The 18,945-nt window shown below is 43.8% G+C and overlaps 4 protein-coding genes across 4 annotated transcripts; all 4 read left to right on the top strand.

Annotated features, from left to right (window-relative positions):
• The first annotated feature begins 2,553 nt into the window (after nucleotides 1-2,553).
• LOC121170374 (keratin-associated protein 2-1-like) lies at nucleotides 2,554-2,995 on the top strand. The gene has a single exon (XM_041001514.1). It carries the CDS (start codon nucleotides 2,597-2,599, stop codon nucleotides 2,993-2,995), a length of 399 nt encoding a protein of 132 aa, XP_040857448.1. The 5' UTR covers nucleotides 2,554-2,596.
• Nucleotides 2,996-8,276: 5,281 nt separating this feature from the next.
• On the top strand, nucleotides 8,277-8,675 carry LOC121170373 (keratin-associated protein 2-1-like). The gene has a single exon (XM_041001513.1). It carries the CDS (start codon nucleotides 8,277-8,279, stop codon nucleotides 8,673-8,675), a length of 399 nt encoding a protein of 132 aa, XP_040857447.1.
• A 2,976-nt stretch (nucleotides 8,676-11,651) lies between these two features.
• LOC121170372 (keratin-associated protein 2-1-like) lies at nucleotides 11,652-12,050 on the top strand. Its single transcript, XM_041001512.1, has one exon. The coding sequence runs from the start codon at nucleotides 11,652-11,654 to the stop codon at nucleotides 12,048-12,050; it is 399 nt and encodes a 132-aa protein (XP_040857446.1).
• A 3,636-nt stretch (nucleotides 12,051-15,686) lies between these two features.
• On the top strand, nucleotides 15,687-16,133 carry LOC121169910 (keratin-associated protein 9-3-like). The gene has a single exon (XM_041000741.1). The coding sequence runs from the start codon at nucleotides 15,687-15,689 to the stop codon at nucleotides 16,131-16,133; it is 447 nt and encodes a 148-aa protein (XP_040856675.1).
• Nucleotides 16,134-18,945: the final 2,812 nt, after the last annotated feature.

The following is an 18,945-nucleotide window of genomic DNA, read 5'->3' as shown; positions in this document are numbered from 1 at the left end:
TCGAGTTCCTGTCTTGTGTGCTTCTCATTGTTGATAAGAAGCTTTACAAGAAGTGTTTTGAATTCAGTTTCCCCCATTTTCTTGATGTCTTTCTTAGTTAACTCTGAATTTGGCAAAGGCTTTTGCTCCTTTGCAGTGGAGTCTTCAGTAATATTCATTGTGCCTTTGTCTCCTCTTCTGCTCTTGGTCATTATACTGAATCTGGTTATCAGATTCTTTTTCTTGGGGCAGGTTTCTAAGCTGTCACCCACAGGTCTACAATTCTTATGCTTGGTACATGGCTTTTTGCAGTCACTTGTGCCTCCAGAGAGTTTCAAGTCTGAGTTCTTATGTTAGACTTATACTATGGTCTCTGTAGCCCAGCTCCTGGTTCACCACTCTCCACCTCCTGTGATACCATGCTAAGGCTCCACCTCCTGTGATACCATGCTAAGGCTCCACCTCCTGTGATACCATGCTAAGGCTTCACCGTTGTCTGTACAACCTTTCTTCTACTTCTGGTTCAAGCAGTTCCCAGGATTAGTGAGACACCAGGTATCCTCTATGGGTAGTTGTTGGTGGTGCTGATTTTGTCAGAACCTGTTGGCTGTTAGGTCTGAGGACCACACAGACCTATTTTGACCCATATGATGCCAAAGTCAATGTTATTATAGCTGTGGCACCAATGCAATGCATTGAGCTCGGTGAGTTCACTCCCAGTTCAGCGAATGCACAGCTCACTGTTGCCCCTGCAGTCTTAAAGTTTTTCCACAATATACAAAATGGCACCTGACGTGCCACTTGAGTTCTTGATCTGCTTACTCTCAGATCTGAGGGCTTCTTGGACCTATTCTGGGTGGAATCTGTATGACGTCACATTGTTGCATTTCACTGATCCAGAAATGAGTTCACTCCCAGCACAGTGCATGCTCAGTGTTGTCCCATAGCCTTTGCTTCCCTATACAACACGGCACCTGATTTGGCTCTAGGAGGTGGACTAGCTATCAATTCTACCCTGATCCTGCACAGCTCGTCTGGGCCCTGCCACTCTGTCTATGATCCTGGCCATTTCAAACAGACCTACAAGACAGAGAGTTCTTAGGGTTCACCTCCTGAGCTTTCAGTGAATGCCCCTTCATACCTTGTTGCTGGTGAAATTTCGGCTGTCGGTGGAGTTCAGATCGCTGTTCGCTGAATGTCACTGGGATATCAGTCACTACAACACCACACCATTGTGTCCACTGCTTTCCTGTGTCTGTCAGACTCCAGGTGCCTTTCTGTTATCATTCTGACCTCTCCAGTTTGCTGGAATGTGCCCTCTGTGCTTGACACTGGCTAATGTTTCTCTGTTTAAACGTGTCCTCACCCTATTCAGCCATCTTGATTCTCCATTTCATGGATTTTGGTATTTTTGTTTCATTTCTTCAAAAGAGTTTTTTCTTATCAATTTCTTCACTGACTCATCGCTCATATAGTAGCAACGTTTGCTTGAAGAAAGTTTTTGATTTTCTTATTCACTTCTTCAACAGCACATTGTTTTCAGTAGCATATTACTAAATTCATGTTGTCATATTTTTTAATATTCTTTTTCCTGTTGTTGCTTCTGTTTTATTGTGTTTCATTATTGGGATGTATAGTAACTGTAATAGAGACTATCATATTCAGATGTGACTATACAATGAAGTGTGCATATCTACTTCCAAATTAAAGACAGACTTGCAGTGAAATCGCTGAATGTATCTTGACAATAGAATGCTGGACTCTCTGCCACTGTCCACACCTACAATATCAGGATATTGTAGCAGAATGATGGACTTAAAACTGTTTATGAAGAACTATACTGTTGTAATAATATAGAGGAAGTCAATGAGGGGAGACGACTTCAAGTGCAGAAAAGGGAAGTCCCAGAGCCTATGGAAGTATATCATAAAATAGTAAAATAAATAATTTTTTTAAAAAAAATAATTTTTAAAAGAGGTGCTAGTAACTACTGCCATATGTATTCTATCCTGGGCGACTTTAAAACATTTATACCCAAGAGAAGACCTGTGGTTCTGTAATAACTTTGTTCCTTTTTCACATGTGTGACTTGGGAAAATCATTTCACAAACAGGACTTTGCACTCTTTTCCCATGGCAGAATCAATACATATCTTTCTTTATGACCCACTGTGTTTTTTTTGAGAAATGACTGATTCATCTCCACACCAGTTGGGAACCAGATCTGTGAGTCATAAACATCGCAGGCTCATGTCTCATCTGCCAGTGGTGAGCAAGAGGAAAGTGACACCAGATCCTTCACACTTTCAACTTGGCACATGACCTGGTCAGGAAGGATTGGCTGATGGATGAGCAATTTTCCCTGATGATACAAAGCATCAAATATTCATGGAAAGAGAAGCCTAGTTCAGCAATGTTGGAGTTGTCACCTCAGGAACTGAACTCAGAGATTTTGCTTCAATGGGTAACCACAGCTCCAGGAAATGATTTTGTGCTCTGGAGGTAATCAGGGCCTGGCCAGGGTATATAAAGGGTTCAGAACAGGAGGAAGACAGTCACAACCTACAACACACAGCTCCTCTCCACAGCCCACCTCACAGTCAACCCCACATACCACCATGACCGGCTCCTGCTGTGGATCTTTCTCCTCCTACAGCTGCGGAGGAGGCTGCCTGCAGCCCTGCTGCTGCCGCGACCCCTGCTGCTGCCGCCCAGTGTCCTGCCAGACCACAGTGTGCCGCCCAGTCAGCTGTGTGCCCCGCTGCACACGCCCCATCTGTGAGCCCTGCCGCCGCCCCATCTGCTGTGACCCCTGTGGCCTGCAGCAGGGCTGCTGCCGTCCCATCACCTGCTGCCCATCGTCCTGCACGGCCGTGGTGTGCAGGCCCTGCTGCTGGACCTCCACTGGCTGCCAGCTGGTCTCTGTGCAGGCCCCTTGCTGCAGGCCCCCCTGCTGCCAGCCTGCCCCCTGCCGCATGGTCTGCAGGACCTCCCCCTGCGACCCCTGCTGCTGCTGAACTGAATACAAACACTGCCATGTGCTCAGACATCTCTCAACTCTTCCCATCCCTGCTAAATATGATGCCAGCTGCACCACCTACCTGTTCAAGAACTAAAGCAACACTAACTACCTATTTTCCTACATAATGACAAAGAATACTAGCCCTCTGCAAGAGTCTTAAGAGTAAGTCTAGTTTTCATCATTGACTTGAAAAAAAATGAGTAAATGAAGATCAAAGGTCCTACATCGAACTCTCTCACCGAGTTGGCATTGTCTGCCCTCTTTTGGTTCTCAAATAGGATCTTCTTGTTTTGTTTTGTTTTTACTCCTCAGGACAAACTGTTTCTGCATGGTAAACAAAATTAAAATTTTATTTCTGAGGAAAAAAATGTTTGTTTTTATATTACTTCTTACTCTTCAAAAGCTACTTAACCTTAAATTACAAGGCACAGAATCAGAAGAAATAAAAGTTTTCATTAGGACTGTATTCTGAGCTGTCAAGTAGAAATAATCCAGATAAAGATCTGTGAATTTAATAGGTACTTCAGTAACTTGGGTCATTTCAGTCAGTGACCCTCATATTTCAAACTATATGGCTTATATCTACACTGAGGAAATGGTGAGACTTTAGCAGATTTCTCTAATTATGAACTTGATTTATGAGAAATCTACATACATGGAAAGGGGGAGAAGCCTGAGTTATAGCCCCAAGTGTCTGAATGTAGAAACAGGTGGAATAGCATCCAGGAATCTAATACTGAAACACCTACTCCGAATATCTCTATCCCATCCTTCTATGGCTCTCACCAGCATCACTGTATGGATCTGTTTTCTGTTACTATAATGAAAAACCTAAAGGCAGGAATTTATAAAGAAGAGAGGTTTATTGAGCTCACCATTCTGAACAGCACCCACCTCCTCGACAAAATCATGACATGGCAGCTTCATCATAGCAGATGTACACACAGAGATGGTGCTCACATAGTGAGTTAGGAATTGAAAGAGACAAACTGGGGACTGTCTGGGGTGACATAAGCCCAGGTAATGGTACCTTCCAGCATTCATCTGGCTTGGTCTGGGGTGAGCCAGGGTAGGCCAGTTTATATCACCCACTGGCAAATCTGAGCACCAGAATGGAATGTGGGTCAGGCTGGATCAGGCTGCAACACAAGCCAGTTCACATGAGGTCTGGGACTGGGGGCCGGCTGGGCTGGAGTAAGCTAGAGCCCCTTCCAGCATGAGCTGAAATTGGGCCTGGCTGGGCTACAGCACCCACGGGACATGCCAGACTGAGCCTCAACACCAAACAAGCATACATGAAACCCTGGGGTAAGGGGCAAACCCAGTAGGACAGCTGCATGGGGCTCCTCTGCTGGACCACCACTCCCACTGGTGAGCATGACAGCTGGTTGGGGGCAGACCAGGTCAGGCAGGGTTATAACACCCGTTGACCTCAAATGAGTTGGATCTGGGGAAAGCCAGGCTGGGATGACTGTTCCTACTGGTACGTGCGTGAGCCAGAGTGGGTGTGGGTTGGTTGAGCTTTGCCACAGCACCAGCTGGCAGATGCTGTCAAGTTAAATTGCAGCACCACCTGGAGAGTGCAGGATTCAAGAGTGGGAATGGGCCCAGTAGGGAAACAGTGGGCACCTCCCTCTTGGGTTGCCACTCCAACTGGTAGCCCTGAGAACCAGGATTTGGACAGGCATGACTAGACAGAGTGGTACCTGCCAGCACGTTTGTGGACTGGATAGTGGGGCTGGTTGGATCAAACTTAGTTTCAATGCCCATTGACATTTATGAGAGCTGAATAGTATATGGGACAGATGGGACTAGGCTGCTGTACATACTGGCAAGCATGGGAACCAGGGCAGTGCGCAGGCCTAGTGGGGGTTATTACAGGTTACTCTGACTAGGCTGCAGCTCCCACTGATTTGTGTGAGGGTCAAGTGTGTGATGGGCAGGATTGGGCTGGGTTCCAACACCCAATGATTTGCATAGAAGACAGGGCGGAGACAGAACTGACCAATAAATGCAACTACCAGTGTGTGCGATGGATTGTGTCAGACCCTGTATTGGCAAGCACACACAAGAATCAGGTCTGGAATCACCTCAGATGAAGTTTCTGTGAGGATGCCGCCAACAGAGTCGTTGAACTTAGAACTGCAACCAAGGAGAGAATTGCAAGTTCCATGGTCTGATCATGGAATGCATGTGTCAGAGCTGGGCCTCCTCAATGACTCAGAAGGAGCAGTAGATACCATATCCAGGTGCACATGGAGGATATGGCAGTGCATTGGAGTCTGCAGAGGACATCTGGTACCATTACAGAGGATGGAGGACAGAACAAATTGATCAACTACTGCAGCAAAGAATTGGCAGTGAATATCTGGGCAAATGGAGACTCTAAGGTGGACTACATCAGCCAGTAGATTCTGGAGAGATTTCATTGTTCTTGGAGTGGCAAGATTAACAGTAATTCAGAACTGTTGAACTATCAAATCCCCTTGAGCAGGACCCTCAGAGCTTACCCCACATCAGGGACCCTGAGATGGTGTCAGGTGCCTGTCCTCCATTCCAGGATATGGTGGGGTTTGAGAGGCTTCTCCCATTATCACCACCCCTCTTCCTCCAGATGCAGGAAGGAAAACAGAGAATGTGGAAATAATGGTCTCACCCACTTTCCTGTAGCCCTTGACCCTTTGCACCCTAATCAACTATGTAAAAATCACCAAAAATAAAAATAATTATCTATAAAACAAATAAATATTTGTGGGTGGGTGTTTGGCCTTCCAGTCATGACACCTGCCTCCCACATTGGAGTGCCTGCCTCTGGCTCTTGAGCCTGGTTTCCTGTGGAGGAAGACCCTGGGAGACTATGATGGTTCAAGACCCACATTGAATTTCTAATTTTGGCTAAAGTCCAGCAAAGCCTAGCCCCTACTGCTGCAGGCATTTGGGAGCAAACCAAGAGATGGGAGTGCACTTATGCATTCTCTCTCTCTTCTAAAAGAAACATGCAAACAAATATCTTTTTCCGAAGATGTTATTTAGAGATGTTAGAATGTGGTTTTTATTGTGCAACCTTCTTGAAAAATATAATTTCTTTCCTCCTAAAAGTTACCATTATTGTGAGGCCTTGGAACGAGCCACAGCAGCTGGAGAAGTACAGGTAAGCCCAGAAGAGACTGTGCCTGTGCTGAAATCACTAAGGAGGCTTAACCTTGAGCCTTGAACCACATATCCAGAAGAGCCTATTTTTGTAAAGAGAAAGGTCAGCATGAAGCAAATCAAGAGGCAAAGACTCCATAATTACTGAGTCATATAATTTTCCTGTAAGTCCCAAATGTTTGAAATCAGTTGTTTCTATAGGTGAAAATGAACTCAGGCACAGTACCTAGAGAGATGCTGGGGACCCAGCAAACACACCAGGAAGGGTCTGAGAATCCCATTTAGCTGGAATCCCTAGGAAGAACCTACCTTTGAGGCTAGGTTGTTTGACTCAAGTTGCTTGAGTTCCTCACCATTTCAGTGGCTTTGATCACAGTGCCCATGATACACCAATACGCCCAAGTGTACTAATCTTTCCTAAGATTACATTTCCGAAATGTTCTGAAAGCTCAGTGAATATTAGGGCTTCCAATTCTGAAGATGTCAGTAAGATATAGAAATGACTCAATCAATCATGCCACAAACACAATCATTTTTAAAGTAAAAGTGTCATCAAATTTTCTACATATAAAAGAAGTATTTGTTTGCTGGTTTGAAAGTCAGAGTTCTACATAGAGAGGGTAAGGGAGAGATAGAGGCAAATGAAGAGATCTTCCACCCACTAGTTTACTATCTAAATGGCTACAATGGCCAGGATTGGGCCAGGCTGAGGTCAGGAATAAGGAGCTTCATTCAGGTCTCCCATGTAGGTGCTAGGAGACCAATTGCTTCCACTGCTTTCCCAGGCCATTAAAAGGGATCTGGACTGGAACTGTAGAAGCGGGGACACAACCAGCGCCCATATGGGATGCTGGCACTGCTGGCAGTGACTTTATCCATCATGCCATGACACCAGCCCTTTAAAGGTACTTAATGGCTGGAAATGTGATGCCCACAATCCATTCTGAGTGTGCAAATACTGTTCTCACAGATGGTTTTGGAAGAAGGACTGGCTCGATATTGAGTAGGTATGCAACCTATAAGCTCCTTCCCCAATTCCTTATATATAAATTGAAGGATATAATAACATCTGCCATGTAGGACTCTTACAAAGAATAAATTAATACATCTATTTTATTTAGAATAATGCTTGCAGCATATTTAAAAGTTAATAATGGTGGCTACCATGCAGATTAGGAATAATGAAATTCATCTTGGTTTGGGAAAATAAAACCAAGGAAATCAGTGAACACGTGTCTAAGATAAAAACTCATGGTTTATATCTTAGATAAAATGATGTAGGCCAACTAAGACACATTTCCACAGTTTCAAAAAGTATCTGGGAGGGGTGGGCGTTTGGTCTTGTCATTGAGATGCCCCTTGGTATGACTGCATTCCTATCACAGTGCCAGGGTTCGAGTCTTAACTTCCACGTCTGATTCCAGCTTCCTGTTAAGGTGCATCTTGGAGGCAGCAGGCAGTGGCTCAGGTACATGGGTTCCTGCCATCTTTGCAGGAGCTGAGTATTCATTTGTTGACTCCTGGTTTGGGCCTGGCCCAGCCTCAGCCATAGTGGGCATTTCGGGAGTAAACCAGCAGATGGAGGGTATCCTTCTTTCTCTCAATAAATAACTAGCAAAACATGGACTGGAAATCTTTTACTGACAAACCATGACTGTTACAGTATCCCTGTAGTATTAGTCCCCCATTTGTTTTGCTTACCAATGGAAAAATGCACTCACAGCTTGGGAAACTCAACTCCACTGTTAGTAAGTAGCCCTAAGAGCATGACAGCTACTTCATGCTACAAAACGTCACCCAGCAGAAGCATCATTGAGTTGTAAAGGTAATTGGAGACTTTGAAGTTAGGCTTATTAACTTCATACTTGAGCCATAAATAGCAAAATGTAATGGAGCACCATTAAATACGTGCAACAAATATCCTTTCAGGAATACCTGAGCACGGAAAAAATGTCCAGAAAAACCTAACATTCCAATGTTATTCAAGAGAAATAAACAAAAACAAGGAAGGTCGTCAGGACCTGGCCAGGGTATATAAAGGGTCCAGAACAAGAGGAAGACAGTCACAACCTACAACACCCAGCTCCTCTCCACAGCCCACCTCACAGTCAACCCCACATACCACCATGACCGGCTCCTGCTGTGGATCCTTCTCCTCCTACAGCTGCGGAGGAGGCTGCCTGCAGCCCTGCTGCTGCCGCGACCCCTGCTGCTGCCGCCCAGTGTCCTGCCAGACCACAGTGTGCCGCCCAGTCAGCTGTGTGCCCCGCTGCACACGCCCCATCTGTGAGCCCTGCCGCCGCCCCATCTGCTGTGACCCCTGTGGCCTGCAGCAGGGCTGCTGCCGTCCCATCACCTGCTGCCCATCGTCCTGCACGGCCGTGGTGTGCAGGCCCTGCTGCTGGACCTCCACTGGCTGCCAGCTGGTCTCTGTGCAGGCCCCTTGCTGCAGGCCCCCCTGCTGCCAGCCTGCCCCCTGCCGCATGGTCTGCAGGACCTCCCCCTGCGACCCCTGCTGCTGCTGAGCCACCCATTATCAATGGGATCTCCCTGAAAATGGCCAAATCCATCCTGATGTCCTTACCAGCTTAGTCACGGGACAGCGTCCATTTTCTTGAGAAACTCATTCCATATGGCATATCATCAGTTGCCTAATAAACTCAAACTGTCAGCATGAAATCACTGTCTTTGTGACTTCCTTTTGCCAGATTGCCTCTTTGTCCTGGGATTTTACAAGGCAAATGCAGAATAATTCTGTTCTAGTGGTTTCTGAAATAATCAGAGTTGATTGGTGTTTTTTTTAAACACCATGGATGGCATTCACAGGGCATAGCAGCTGAGTAAAGAGGGCAGGTCATGGTTCTATCTTCAGCAGGCATGCTGAGTCACTTGTTTGCAGACTCCCAGACCCTAGGCAAACTCCTGCAGCAATAGACATGTTAGCTCACTAGCTCTGGCTTACCACCCCCCACTCCCAGTCTAATGTTGTGCTTACTGATCTGACACCAGTTGGCACAACCAGAAAGCAATGGAGATTAGAAGGGGAAGGAATCATAAACATAGGGTCAATCATCTCTGGTTTTGTTTGTTTGTTTTAAGATTTGAAAGGTTGATTGAGAGGGAAAGGCAGATAGAGATCTTCCTTCCACTGGTTCACTCCCCAAAAAGACCACAGTTTCTAGGAATGGACTAGGAAAAACCATGAGCCCAGAATCCAACTGGTCTCCCATGAGGAAAACAGGAGCCCAATCACCTAGACTCCTTATGTTACCTTTCCAGGCACATCAGTAGGAAGCTGGTTTTGAAATGGGACCACCAGGACTTGGGCTGGCACTGAAAGATGCTAGTCCACCTCTGTTTTTGAAGTTGAATAAAAGTATTGAAAGACTAAGTCTTTTATTGTAATAAGCATTTTGCATGAAATATTGAAAGCCTCTTGTGTGTGTGGATTTCACATTCTTTAAATCAATTTACCCTTTAATCTTAATTCCCATGCAGTGTTTGAAGTACCTTGCATTTCCTGTATGCTCATCAGCACCTATTTTCCCTTAGGAGATGTCACAGCTCAATGGCAGGACTCCCTCTATCTTCCTTCCAGACATTTTTATTTTACTTTATCCTGTAATTCCATGTTAATGTTGAATATTCCTAGTTAATAGATACTCAGTAAGGACATTATAGAGAACGAGCCATTTCTCTCTCAAAGGTGTTGATCTTTCTTGTAAATTTTAACAGAGTTTATAACATGCTGATACAACTTGACATTTCAAATAGATTTATTTATTTAAACAAACACAAGGCACTGAGTGTTGGGAACTGTTCTCAGTGCGTGATTCATAGTAGTTCATCTAACCTTCTCAACAACTCTGACATGTACTATTGTTACTACAGGCAAGAATCCACAGCCAGGAAGTGGCAGGGCTTTGAACACACATTGTCTGGTTTCAGGTCAAGTGGCACCAAAAGGCAGCACAGGCTGTGCTTCCAGTGTCAAAATGTATAACTGTGCTCTCCAAGGCCTGCATGTTTGAATAAACAAAAGGAGTTGCCTGGATGACCCATAGACTCTCTCTTGTGTATCTCTATACAAAAGACAGAAAGATCTCTTGGACAACTTTGGACTTGGGTCAGAAGTATTTGTAGTAGAGAAATTAATCTTGCTCATACATGCATTCTGAAGAGGTCCCAGAATTCACAAACATGACAACTCCATTGTCACATAAACACTGTCATAAGATAAGGTGCCCTGAACACAGCAAAATAAATCACTTTTTTCATCCAGGCTCTGGATATGCCTTGACAATGTTCCATGGCAATGAATGATGAAGGAATGTAAAATATGAGAACAAAAGATCTTGAACTGTGAGACCAAGCTTTATTGCTTCCTCCTGATTCTCTGACTGTGCTGAATCAGTTAACATTCCTTTCAGAGTTTTGAAATTCCAGCCTTAGATCCTGGGGCCACAGGCTTTCTCTTGATTGATAAGGATGAACCTAAAGTTACCTGACTCCTGTCTTGTGAATAATAGGAGACGTGAAAGTGGAAAGCAGTGAAATGGGTTCCCTAGTGCAGCTTCTAGCCCAACACTGGCAATATTTCCCGAAGAAATATGCCCAACACCTGTAGCAGGTACCACAGCAGAGCAGCCAATGTGCTTCTATTCAACAGGATCCTGCCTATGTCTGCAATGGCAGCCGAAGAACTTCCATCTTGTCACTCGATAGTCACAGCATTCATATCAAAGTGCAGTAAGAAGAAAATAAGTTCCATAAAATGACTATTTATTGCAAGCACAAGACAGGCCAAGTATTGTAAATGTCATTTTTCACAGACACAAAGGCAGCATTGTGAGGGCAGAGGGACTAGAGCTATACACGACTTCAGCTGGAGAAGAAAAGGTAGCGGCATAGCAGCCTTGGATTTTTCATCCCAGCAGTTGCCAGATTTAAAAAAATCAACAATTGTTCTGTAGAAGTATTTGAGCTGCTGTACTAGTCAAGAATTAGATACTATACTATGTAATAAGCAAGTGTATTCCCATGAAATCCACATGGAAGGACACATTTAAAATCTGTCTGATTCATAGGTGGACCAAGAATCTAGTCAGGGCTCAACATACTCCTCTGTGCTTAATTTAGTTTTCAAGTTGAGGTTCCTTTTGGATTATTCTGTCCAGGCTTACCTGGATGCTACCTACTCAAACAATGAGAACTAGTGCCATTCAACTAGCTATGAATTTTTCAGTTTTCATGAAGAACAATGTAACTCCATCCATATCAACAAATGCAGCAAGAGCTTAATGAGATCATGTGCACCCATTAGTCACATGCAATCATTAGTCAAAACCAAATCCTACTTAATTGACCAAAAGATAAACAAGAAAGGTCATTAGGGCCTGGCCAGGGTATATAAAGGGTCCAGAACAAGAGGAAGACAGTCACAACCTACAACACACAGCTCCTCTCCACTGCCCACCTCACAGTCAACCCCACACACCACCATGACCGGCTCCTGCTGTGGATCCTTCTCCTCCTACAGCTGCGGAGGAGGCTGCCTGCAGCCCTGCTGCTGCCGCGACCCCTGCTGCTGCCGCCCAGTGTCCTGCCAGACCACAGTGTGCCGCCCAGTCAGCTGTGTGCCCCGCTGCACACGCCCCATCTGTGAGCCCTGCCGCCGCCCCATCTGCTGTGACCCCTGTGGCCTGCAGCAGGGCTGCTGCCGCCCCATCACCTGCTGCCCATCGTCCTGCACGGCCGTGGTGTGCAGGCCCTGCTGCTGGACCTCCACTGGCTGCCAGCTGGTCTCTGTGCAGGCCCCTTGCTGCAGGCCCCCCTGCTGCCAGCCTGCCCCCTGCCGCATGGTCTGCAGGACCTCCCCCTGCGACCCTTGCTGCTGCTGAACTGGATGCCTCACTGCTTGGAACAAGCCATCAGTTTTCTGAAACGGTCATACTCCCATTTCTCTACCTAATAAACCACCTGCCCTGAACCCTGGAGACCCCAGATCCACCAGTCTGCAAATGGAAATCCAGTTTCAGCTGAATAGTAGCTTATGCTATTCTCAAGTCTTTGTAACAGAAGTTAGAGTTCTTACATCCACTTAGATCTGATGTCTTGTAATTTGATTATTTTCTAATAAACTTTGGCCTTGCACATACAGCTTTGGATTTATTATTCTACTTTTTTATATTATTATTAAATACAACAACAATGTACTGATATCTTGCTACTTGCAAAACACAGATTGCCTGTTACACAACAAAAATTTAAACTAAATAAAAAATATTCCCCGATTTAAGATACAGGTAGAAAGAAGTCAAATTCACCAAAAAGTGGTATCTGAAAAATATAAAGTAGAACATGTTATATGGCCAACAGAGATGTTTCTGTTGACAGGGAAGAACAATAAATTTAAAAAAAAGTTGGGTTTGGGTGCCTACAACACAGACAAGGCAGCATTCTTAGAGACGGAAATGGTACCAGCCAAAATATGGAGGGAGGGGATGAAAAGAGCTGTCCAGAGCAATGAAAGCACGTAGAGTGATAGCAGAACAGTAATAGGGAAATAGTATGTGCTTCAAATATTCACCAAAGAAGTATGCTGTTAATGCAATAAGCAGTAAGGAGCACTTGAAAGTCTGGGGGCAGGGAGTAGCATGATAAAAGTTTGACATTGGGTGGTTCCTACAGCAGTTGCTTATAAAGAAAGAAGACTAAAAACTGCAGGAGGAACATCTCTATGAAAAACACACTGGGAGGCAATGAGCCTGTTCCACGTGATGTACAATGAAAGCTGAAGTTGATAACCATGGAACAAAGAACACATGTTGTCCACGGTAGATATAGAAACTCAGAAAGTATACAGCTAAGTTGAATGAGCGGGTCAAGAAACAATTATGAAGTAAATAGAACTTATTTCGCTTCTGGAGAAAACTTTTCTAGTCCAAACACATTTTGAAGAATTTTAACATACTAATGAAAATGCACTGTATATTGAAAATCAGCATTACACAGTATATTTCCCATACTGCCTAACATTTCTATTCTTGAGCTCTAATACACACAGTACACACAAAAACCCTCAGCGTGTATTGAGTTGAACTGCTATCTTATGATTTGATCGTTGCCCGCACCTCTGCGTAACAGTGACGTGTCTTTATTCCTCTACTGCTCTTTGTTTAGAGGAGCATTGAGCCTGTGATGGTAAACTGAAAGCATATCATCACAAACGATTCTTTAAAACCAGAAGGGGAAGAGGGAGGGAAGAGCAAAGTATGGCATTCTTACGCTCATCCCTATGAAACTCATGATATATGTTCTCTACATATCAGCAAATATAAATATATAATAAAAACAAAATATCTTTTTAAATTTTATTTTTATTGGAAAGTCAGATATACAGAGAGGAAGAGAGACAGAGGGGAAGATCTTCCATCTGTGGATTCATTCCCCAAGTGGCCACCATGGCCGGAACTGAGCCAATCTCAAGCCAGAAGCCTGGAGCATCTTCCAAGTCTCTCATGTGGGTGCAGGGTCCCAAGGCTTTGGGCCGTCCTTAACTGCTTTCCCAGGCCACAAGCAGGTAGCCGGAACACGAACTGGCACCCATAAGGGATCCTGGTGTGCGTAAGGCAAGGACTTTGCCACTAGGCCCCTATGCCAGGCCCAAAACAAAATATCTTGAAAAGCAAGGACACACAGTTTTAGCAATGTTAACTAATTCTAGAAGGCACATTGGCATAAAATAAAAAGAGCAAGTCTAAAACTAAGGAATATGTGCTTTCTGCCTGTTCTTCTAGCTAGGTACTGTGTGAACATAACAAATCACTTTACCTCACCAAAAACCTTCTCACGATGGAGTCCTTCCCGAACTCAGGCATTTCTGATATTAACCGATTCTGGATTAAAGTAATCCATACAACAGGAGCTTTCCAATTTCTAATTTGGAGGCCACATGATTCTGTTTTCAACACTTCCTTGATTAATCCTTGTACTGGTACAACATCAATTTGTACATGAGAACAAAACCCAAGATAAATATATTGGACCTTGCTTTATGTGTGACACCTTAGCACTTCCTGAGCGATAAACACGTGGTAATAAGGATGATGTCTCTTTCCACACTTACCAAGTCAAACAGTTAAACAAGACAATGAACTACTTTTTGATCTTAAATATTCACTGATTACCTAAGACTCTTTTTCAGCTTCACACATACAGTCATGATTCCCACGTGGCATAAAATCTTGACTGAAACTGTTATAAATCACATTTATATAAAAATCTATCACTGTAAAAATTCATATCCCTACCTCTGCAAAAAGCTAACTTTTTCTGGGTGGAAGGAACAAATAAACCTACCACAAGGAGCAAAGATACATGTGCCTGACTTTGCATCTGCTCGTCGTTCCCTAAGCTTAGGGGGAGAAAGGCACCAGGAAGTGTTTCAATTTTTAGTTTCTGAAATGTATTTTCACCTCTCTACAGTCTTTCTTTTCTATTCTTGGATTCTTGAAAACTCTTGTCACAAGCCTACATAACTCCCCTAGGATGGAAATTTATTTGCAGTGGAAAACCAAGAACTTTCCTAGATCTTGGTCTCAATAGAATCCCTACAATGATATAAATATCACCTAAATTAGTCTGCCAGCTGCTTGACACTTGGATTTAATAAAATGTTTCACGCTTCAATGGTGAAGTCTTTCTTTTCTCGGATTCTCTTCATCAATTCAATTGTCTTGCTCTTTGTTCGAACATCCTTTCCTAGGATATATGGTGTAGAAGCAGAAAATAATATATGCAGAAAAAGAATTACTACCTTCAAGAAACACTCTCCAGATAATTCAGATGACAGTGATTTTATTTTCATATAGAAATGAAAATTTCACTTAAAGGTTTTTTTTTCACAATTATTGGATAGTACATTTAGTTCCTAATTTAAATTTCTTGGAAGGACAAGGGTTCTGCTCTATGTATTTTACTAGATGATAAACACTTTCTCTCAAGCACAAATGTCTAAACTTCAAGAGAAATCACAGAAATTGGAGAAACTTGATTCCTGGGGTGGTCTATGAATTTTTATAAAGACTATATTCTTATCGACTTGACAAAACCCACCATCTACAAAACCCTATAAAACCCTCCTCTATGATGGAGGTTAAATTGCATCGTTCAGGTGAGAGTCTTCTTGTCAGATGATGTAATCACCAACCCAAGCTGAAAATGAGGCTTGGGTGGAAATTATGGCACTGTTTGGAAACAAAACATTAGCATTTCTGTCAAGAACAAGCACATCTGGTGAGTACAGCTGAGCAATAAGGAAAAACCAATTTAAAGATACATTTAAGGTAACTCAGCATGCTAACAACCTGAGGGCCCCAGAAATGCTACTTTAGAGAGTAATAAAATAAAAATGCTGCTTGTCACAGCAGAGGAGCTGGCCTAGGCTTATAAAAGGCCCAAGGTAGGACAAGCAGCCACAACTCAGAAACTTCTCAAAGCAATCCAAGCCTCAACCCAACTCAACTCCTGACACCATGGCCTGCCTTGCCACCAGCTTCTGCGGATTCCCCAGCTGCTCCACCGGTGGGACCTGTGGCTCCAGCTGCGGCCAGCCCAGCTGCTGCCAGCCCAGCTGCTGCCAACCATCCTGCCCCCAGACCAGCTGCTGCCAGCCCAGCTGCCCCCAGATCAGCTGCTGCCAACCAACCTGCTCCCAGACCAGCTGCTGTGGAACCAGCTGTGGCCAGGAGGGCGGCTCTGGAGCTATGTTCTGCCGCACCCGCTGGTGTCGCCCTGACTGCCGCGTGGAGGGCACCTGTGTGCCTCCCTGCTGTGTGGTGAGCTGCACTCCTCCAACCTGCTGCCAGCTGCACCATGCCCAGGCCTCGTGCTGCCGCCCCTCCTACTGTGGCCAGTCCTGCTGCCGCCCAGCCTGCTGTTGCCACTGCTGCCAACCTTCCTGCTCTGAGCCCACCTGTTGAAAACCTCTTCCTGAGAAAAATGTACCTTAAACCTAAACTAACGTGGAGTTCCAACAAACTTCTGAACTCCAGCACACCCATAATTCAGCTTGAAAACTCTTGTCACACACCTACATAACTCCCCTAGGATGGAAATTCATTTGCAGTGGAAAACCAAGACCTTTCCTAGATCTTGGAAGATCAACAGAAGCCCTACAATGATATAAATATCACCTAAATTAGTCTGCCAGCTGATTGGCACTTGGATTTAATAAAATGTTTCATGTTTCAATGGTGAAGTTATTATTAGATCTTTTGTTATTTTCTGTGTTATTTATAAATGTTATTGGGGCACCGGAAGTTTTCAAACTAACACTGGATTTTCTTTAGTTTTTGTTCTTCAAAAATATCCTTTCAAAGTGATATGTGTGTGTGTGCGTGTTTCCAGAAAATGATCCTATATTCTGCAGGGAAACTATCTGAGTGAAAGGACACTACAGGATTTAAGAATGTTTTCCAAGGTCCTCACATGTACAAAACGCTGGGTTAAATGTTCCAAAATACCAATTTTATAAGAGGGAACTTCATGTCATTCAGATTGTTGATGTGTTGTCAAGCTTGCTCATTCATTCATTTGTTCATTCATAAATGGGTCTGTATACAATTCTTTCAATTACCAGGTGCACAAAAACATAAAACAAAATGTGAATGGCAATAAATCTGAGACTATAAAATAGCAGCCTAAAACGAGTGCTAGTCCCAGCTTTGTAGCTTACAATCCAATCATTATGGAGAAAGTCCCTTTACTTGCCTGGGCAACTATTTCTAATCTGGAAAATGAGAGACCTGAGTTTTATTGCTTCCCATGTTCCTTCCAGTCACAGAGAGTTGTCATACTGATAATCCCTTTTCCAAATGTGCAAAACAATTCAATGATCCAATGATGCTGTGCATTTTGTCACTACCTTGAAGGAGTATAAGGTGCATGCACTACTAAAGCTGAGGTGGCCTACAATGAGGACATTCCTATCACCATAAGTTCCAAACTGATTTAGCTGGGACAGGCTGTTCTTGTTTTATCTGATATCATCCTTTTATACTACTGTTTTTTGAAATACAATTGGAATGTAGCCATAGAGGATATCTCAGCTGTTTTTTTTTTTAATGACATCTATGCAATCCTCTCACATGTTGAGAAGCAGAAAATAAACATTTACGGTAAAGGCAAATTTAAGTGACCATGATGTTGGCCATATGCTATCACCATTTTTATATTAATCCAAAGGGTCAGCGGTCTGAAATAAAGCAAAGATGACATCATAGGACTTCCATTCCATGGGATAAAAGCTTTGGTCCTAAAATCAAAGAAGGAGTTAGCCACTAGGGGTCAAGAGTATGGGAAGCAGTTACTCAAAGAGTCCAGGTACTCCTCCAGGGAGCATGATCAAGGTGTGAGACCAGGGAGAGACAATGGTTGCAAAACATGGTAAATGTACTAAAGAACACACAATTATAGACCTTAAAATGGTTTGCTGTTACGTGAATCTCACCTCAATCTTTAAAAAAAAACAAAAATCAAAAGATCAGGGCCTCCAGCCGCACAAGTGTACAAGGATTCGAAAAAGTACCACCACCTTGAGTGCATGGAGACCAAGGGTGCACAGCTGTGGGGGTCATAGTCTCTGGTTACGTAAATAATGTGCTGCTTCCTCCCACATAAGGGCATGACCTAACATCTGTTTGCAGAAGCTCTCTGATGTGGTCAGCTTTAGTCTTCTCATACACTACTTTCTTGCCTCCCATTAGGATAAGGCTTGGGATGTATGTGCTTGGTTATAAGGAGGGCTCTGCCTCAGAGTACCCAGAAAAGCTAAGCTGGTCTTCAGTAAAGAGGAGATAGCTCTTGCTAGTATATGATGAAGGGTTACGAGTTAAAGGAGGTTGTTGGATTTGTCCAGCCTAGGTCACCAGGATGGAAGCTTTAACAGATACCCACCCCAAGGGGAATAATACTTGGGTTCTGGTTGAAATCCCAGCATTGGCTTTTTAGCTCCCATTTCTGCGTAACAGAGCTCATGCTGAGAGACAGCAGCTTATGGCTCTCGTGTTTGGGTTCCTGCTGCCCCTGTGGGCAACCCAGATGGAGTTCCTTGCCCCTGACGTCAGCCTGGCCTGGCCCTGGTTGCTATGGGCCCTTAGAGAATGAACCCACGGATGGAAAGATCTCTAGCTCTTTATCTCTCTCTTTGCCTTCCGAGTAAATAAATCTTAACAAACAAATTAATTAAATTCCTGGCAGATCTCTAGTAAATGATGTTACAAGATCTGCCTTTTCTCTGTTTAGTCTCAAGAAAAAGTTTGGGAGAAAGAGGGCAACTTTTCTCATTTTCCATCTACCTTTTAATTTTCCTTACAATTTCTGCTTGCATCAGAAAAGTACAGATTAATTGTAGTAATTAGTAGTTTAGTCTGGAGTCAGAATCTGTAGATTCAGACTCACCCTGTAGTAGTGTGACCTTGAGCAAGTTACTTACACATCTGGTTGTGGTTCAGATGGAGCAGTAATGGTGAACTACCCCAGGAATTGCTGTGGAATATAAATTCAAACACACAAGATACTCAGAACTGCTTGGACACATAGTAAGTGTTCCAAAATATTTGCTTAAGACTCAGTCATACATCCTAGGCCCCAAGAAAGCATCCCTGTTTGAACAAGTGAATCTAGTGTGCTAGATAAGACAGACAGAGAACAACAGCCATCAACTTTGGAGGCCGTATTTTTGGAAATTAAACTGCCTTGTAAGGCCCAAGAGTGCAATTAAAAGTATCAATA

Source organism: Ochotona curzoniae, unplaced genomic scaffold (genome assembly GCF_017591425.1).
Source record: "Ochotona curzoniae isolate NIBS_2020 unplaced genomic scaffold, NIBS_Ocur_1.0 scaffold_2453, whole genome shotgun sequence".
NCBI classification, from domain to species: domain Eukaryota; kingdom Metazoa; phylum Chordata; class Mammalia; order Lagomorpha; family Ochotonidae; genus Ochotona; species Ochotona curzoniae.
This window is presented reverse-complemented; position numbering and strand designations above follow the sequence as displayed.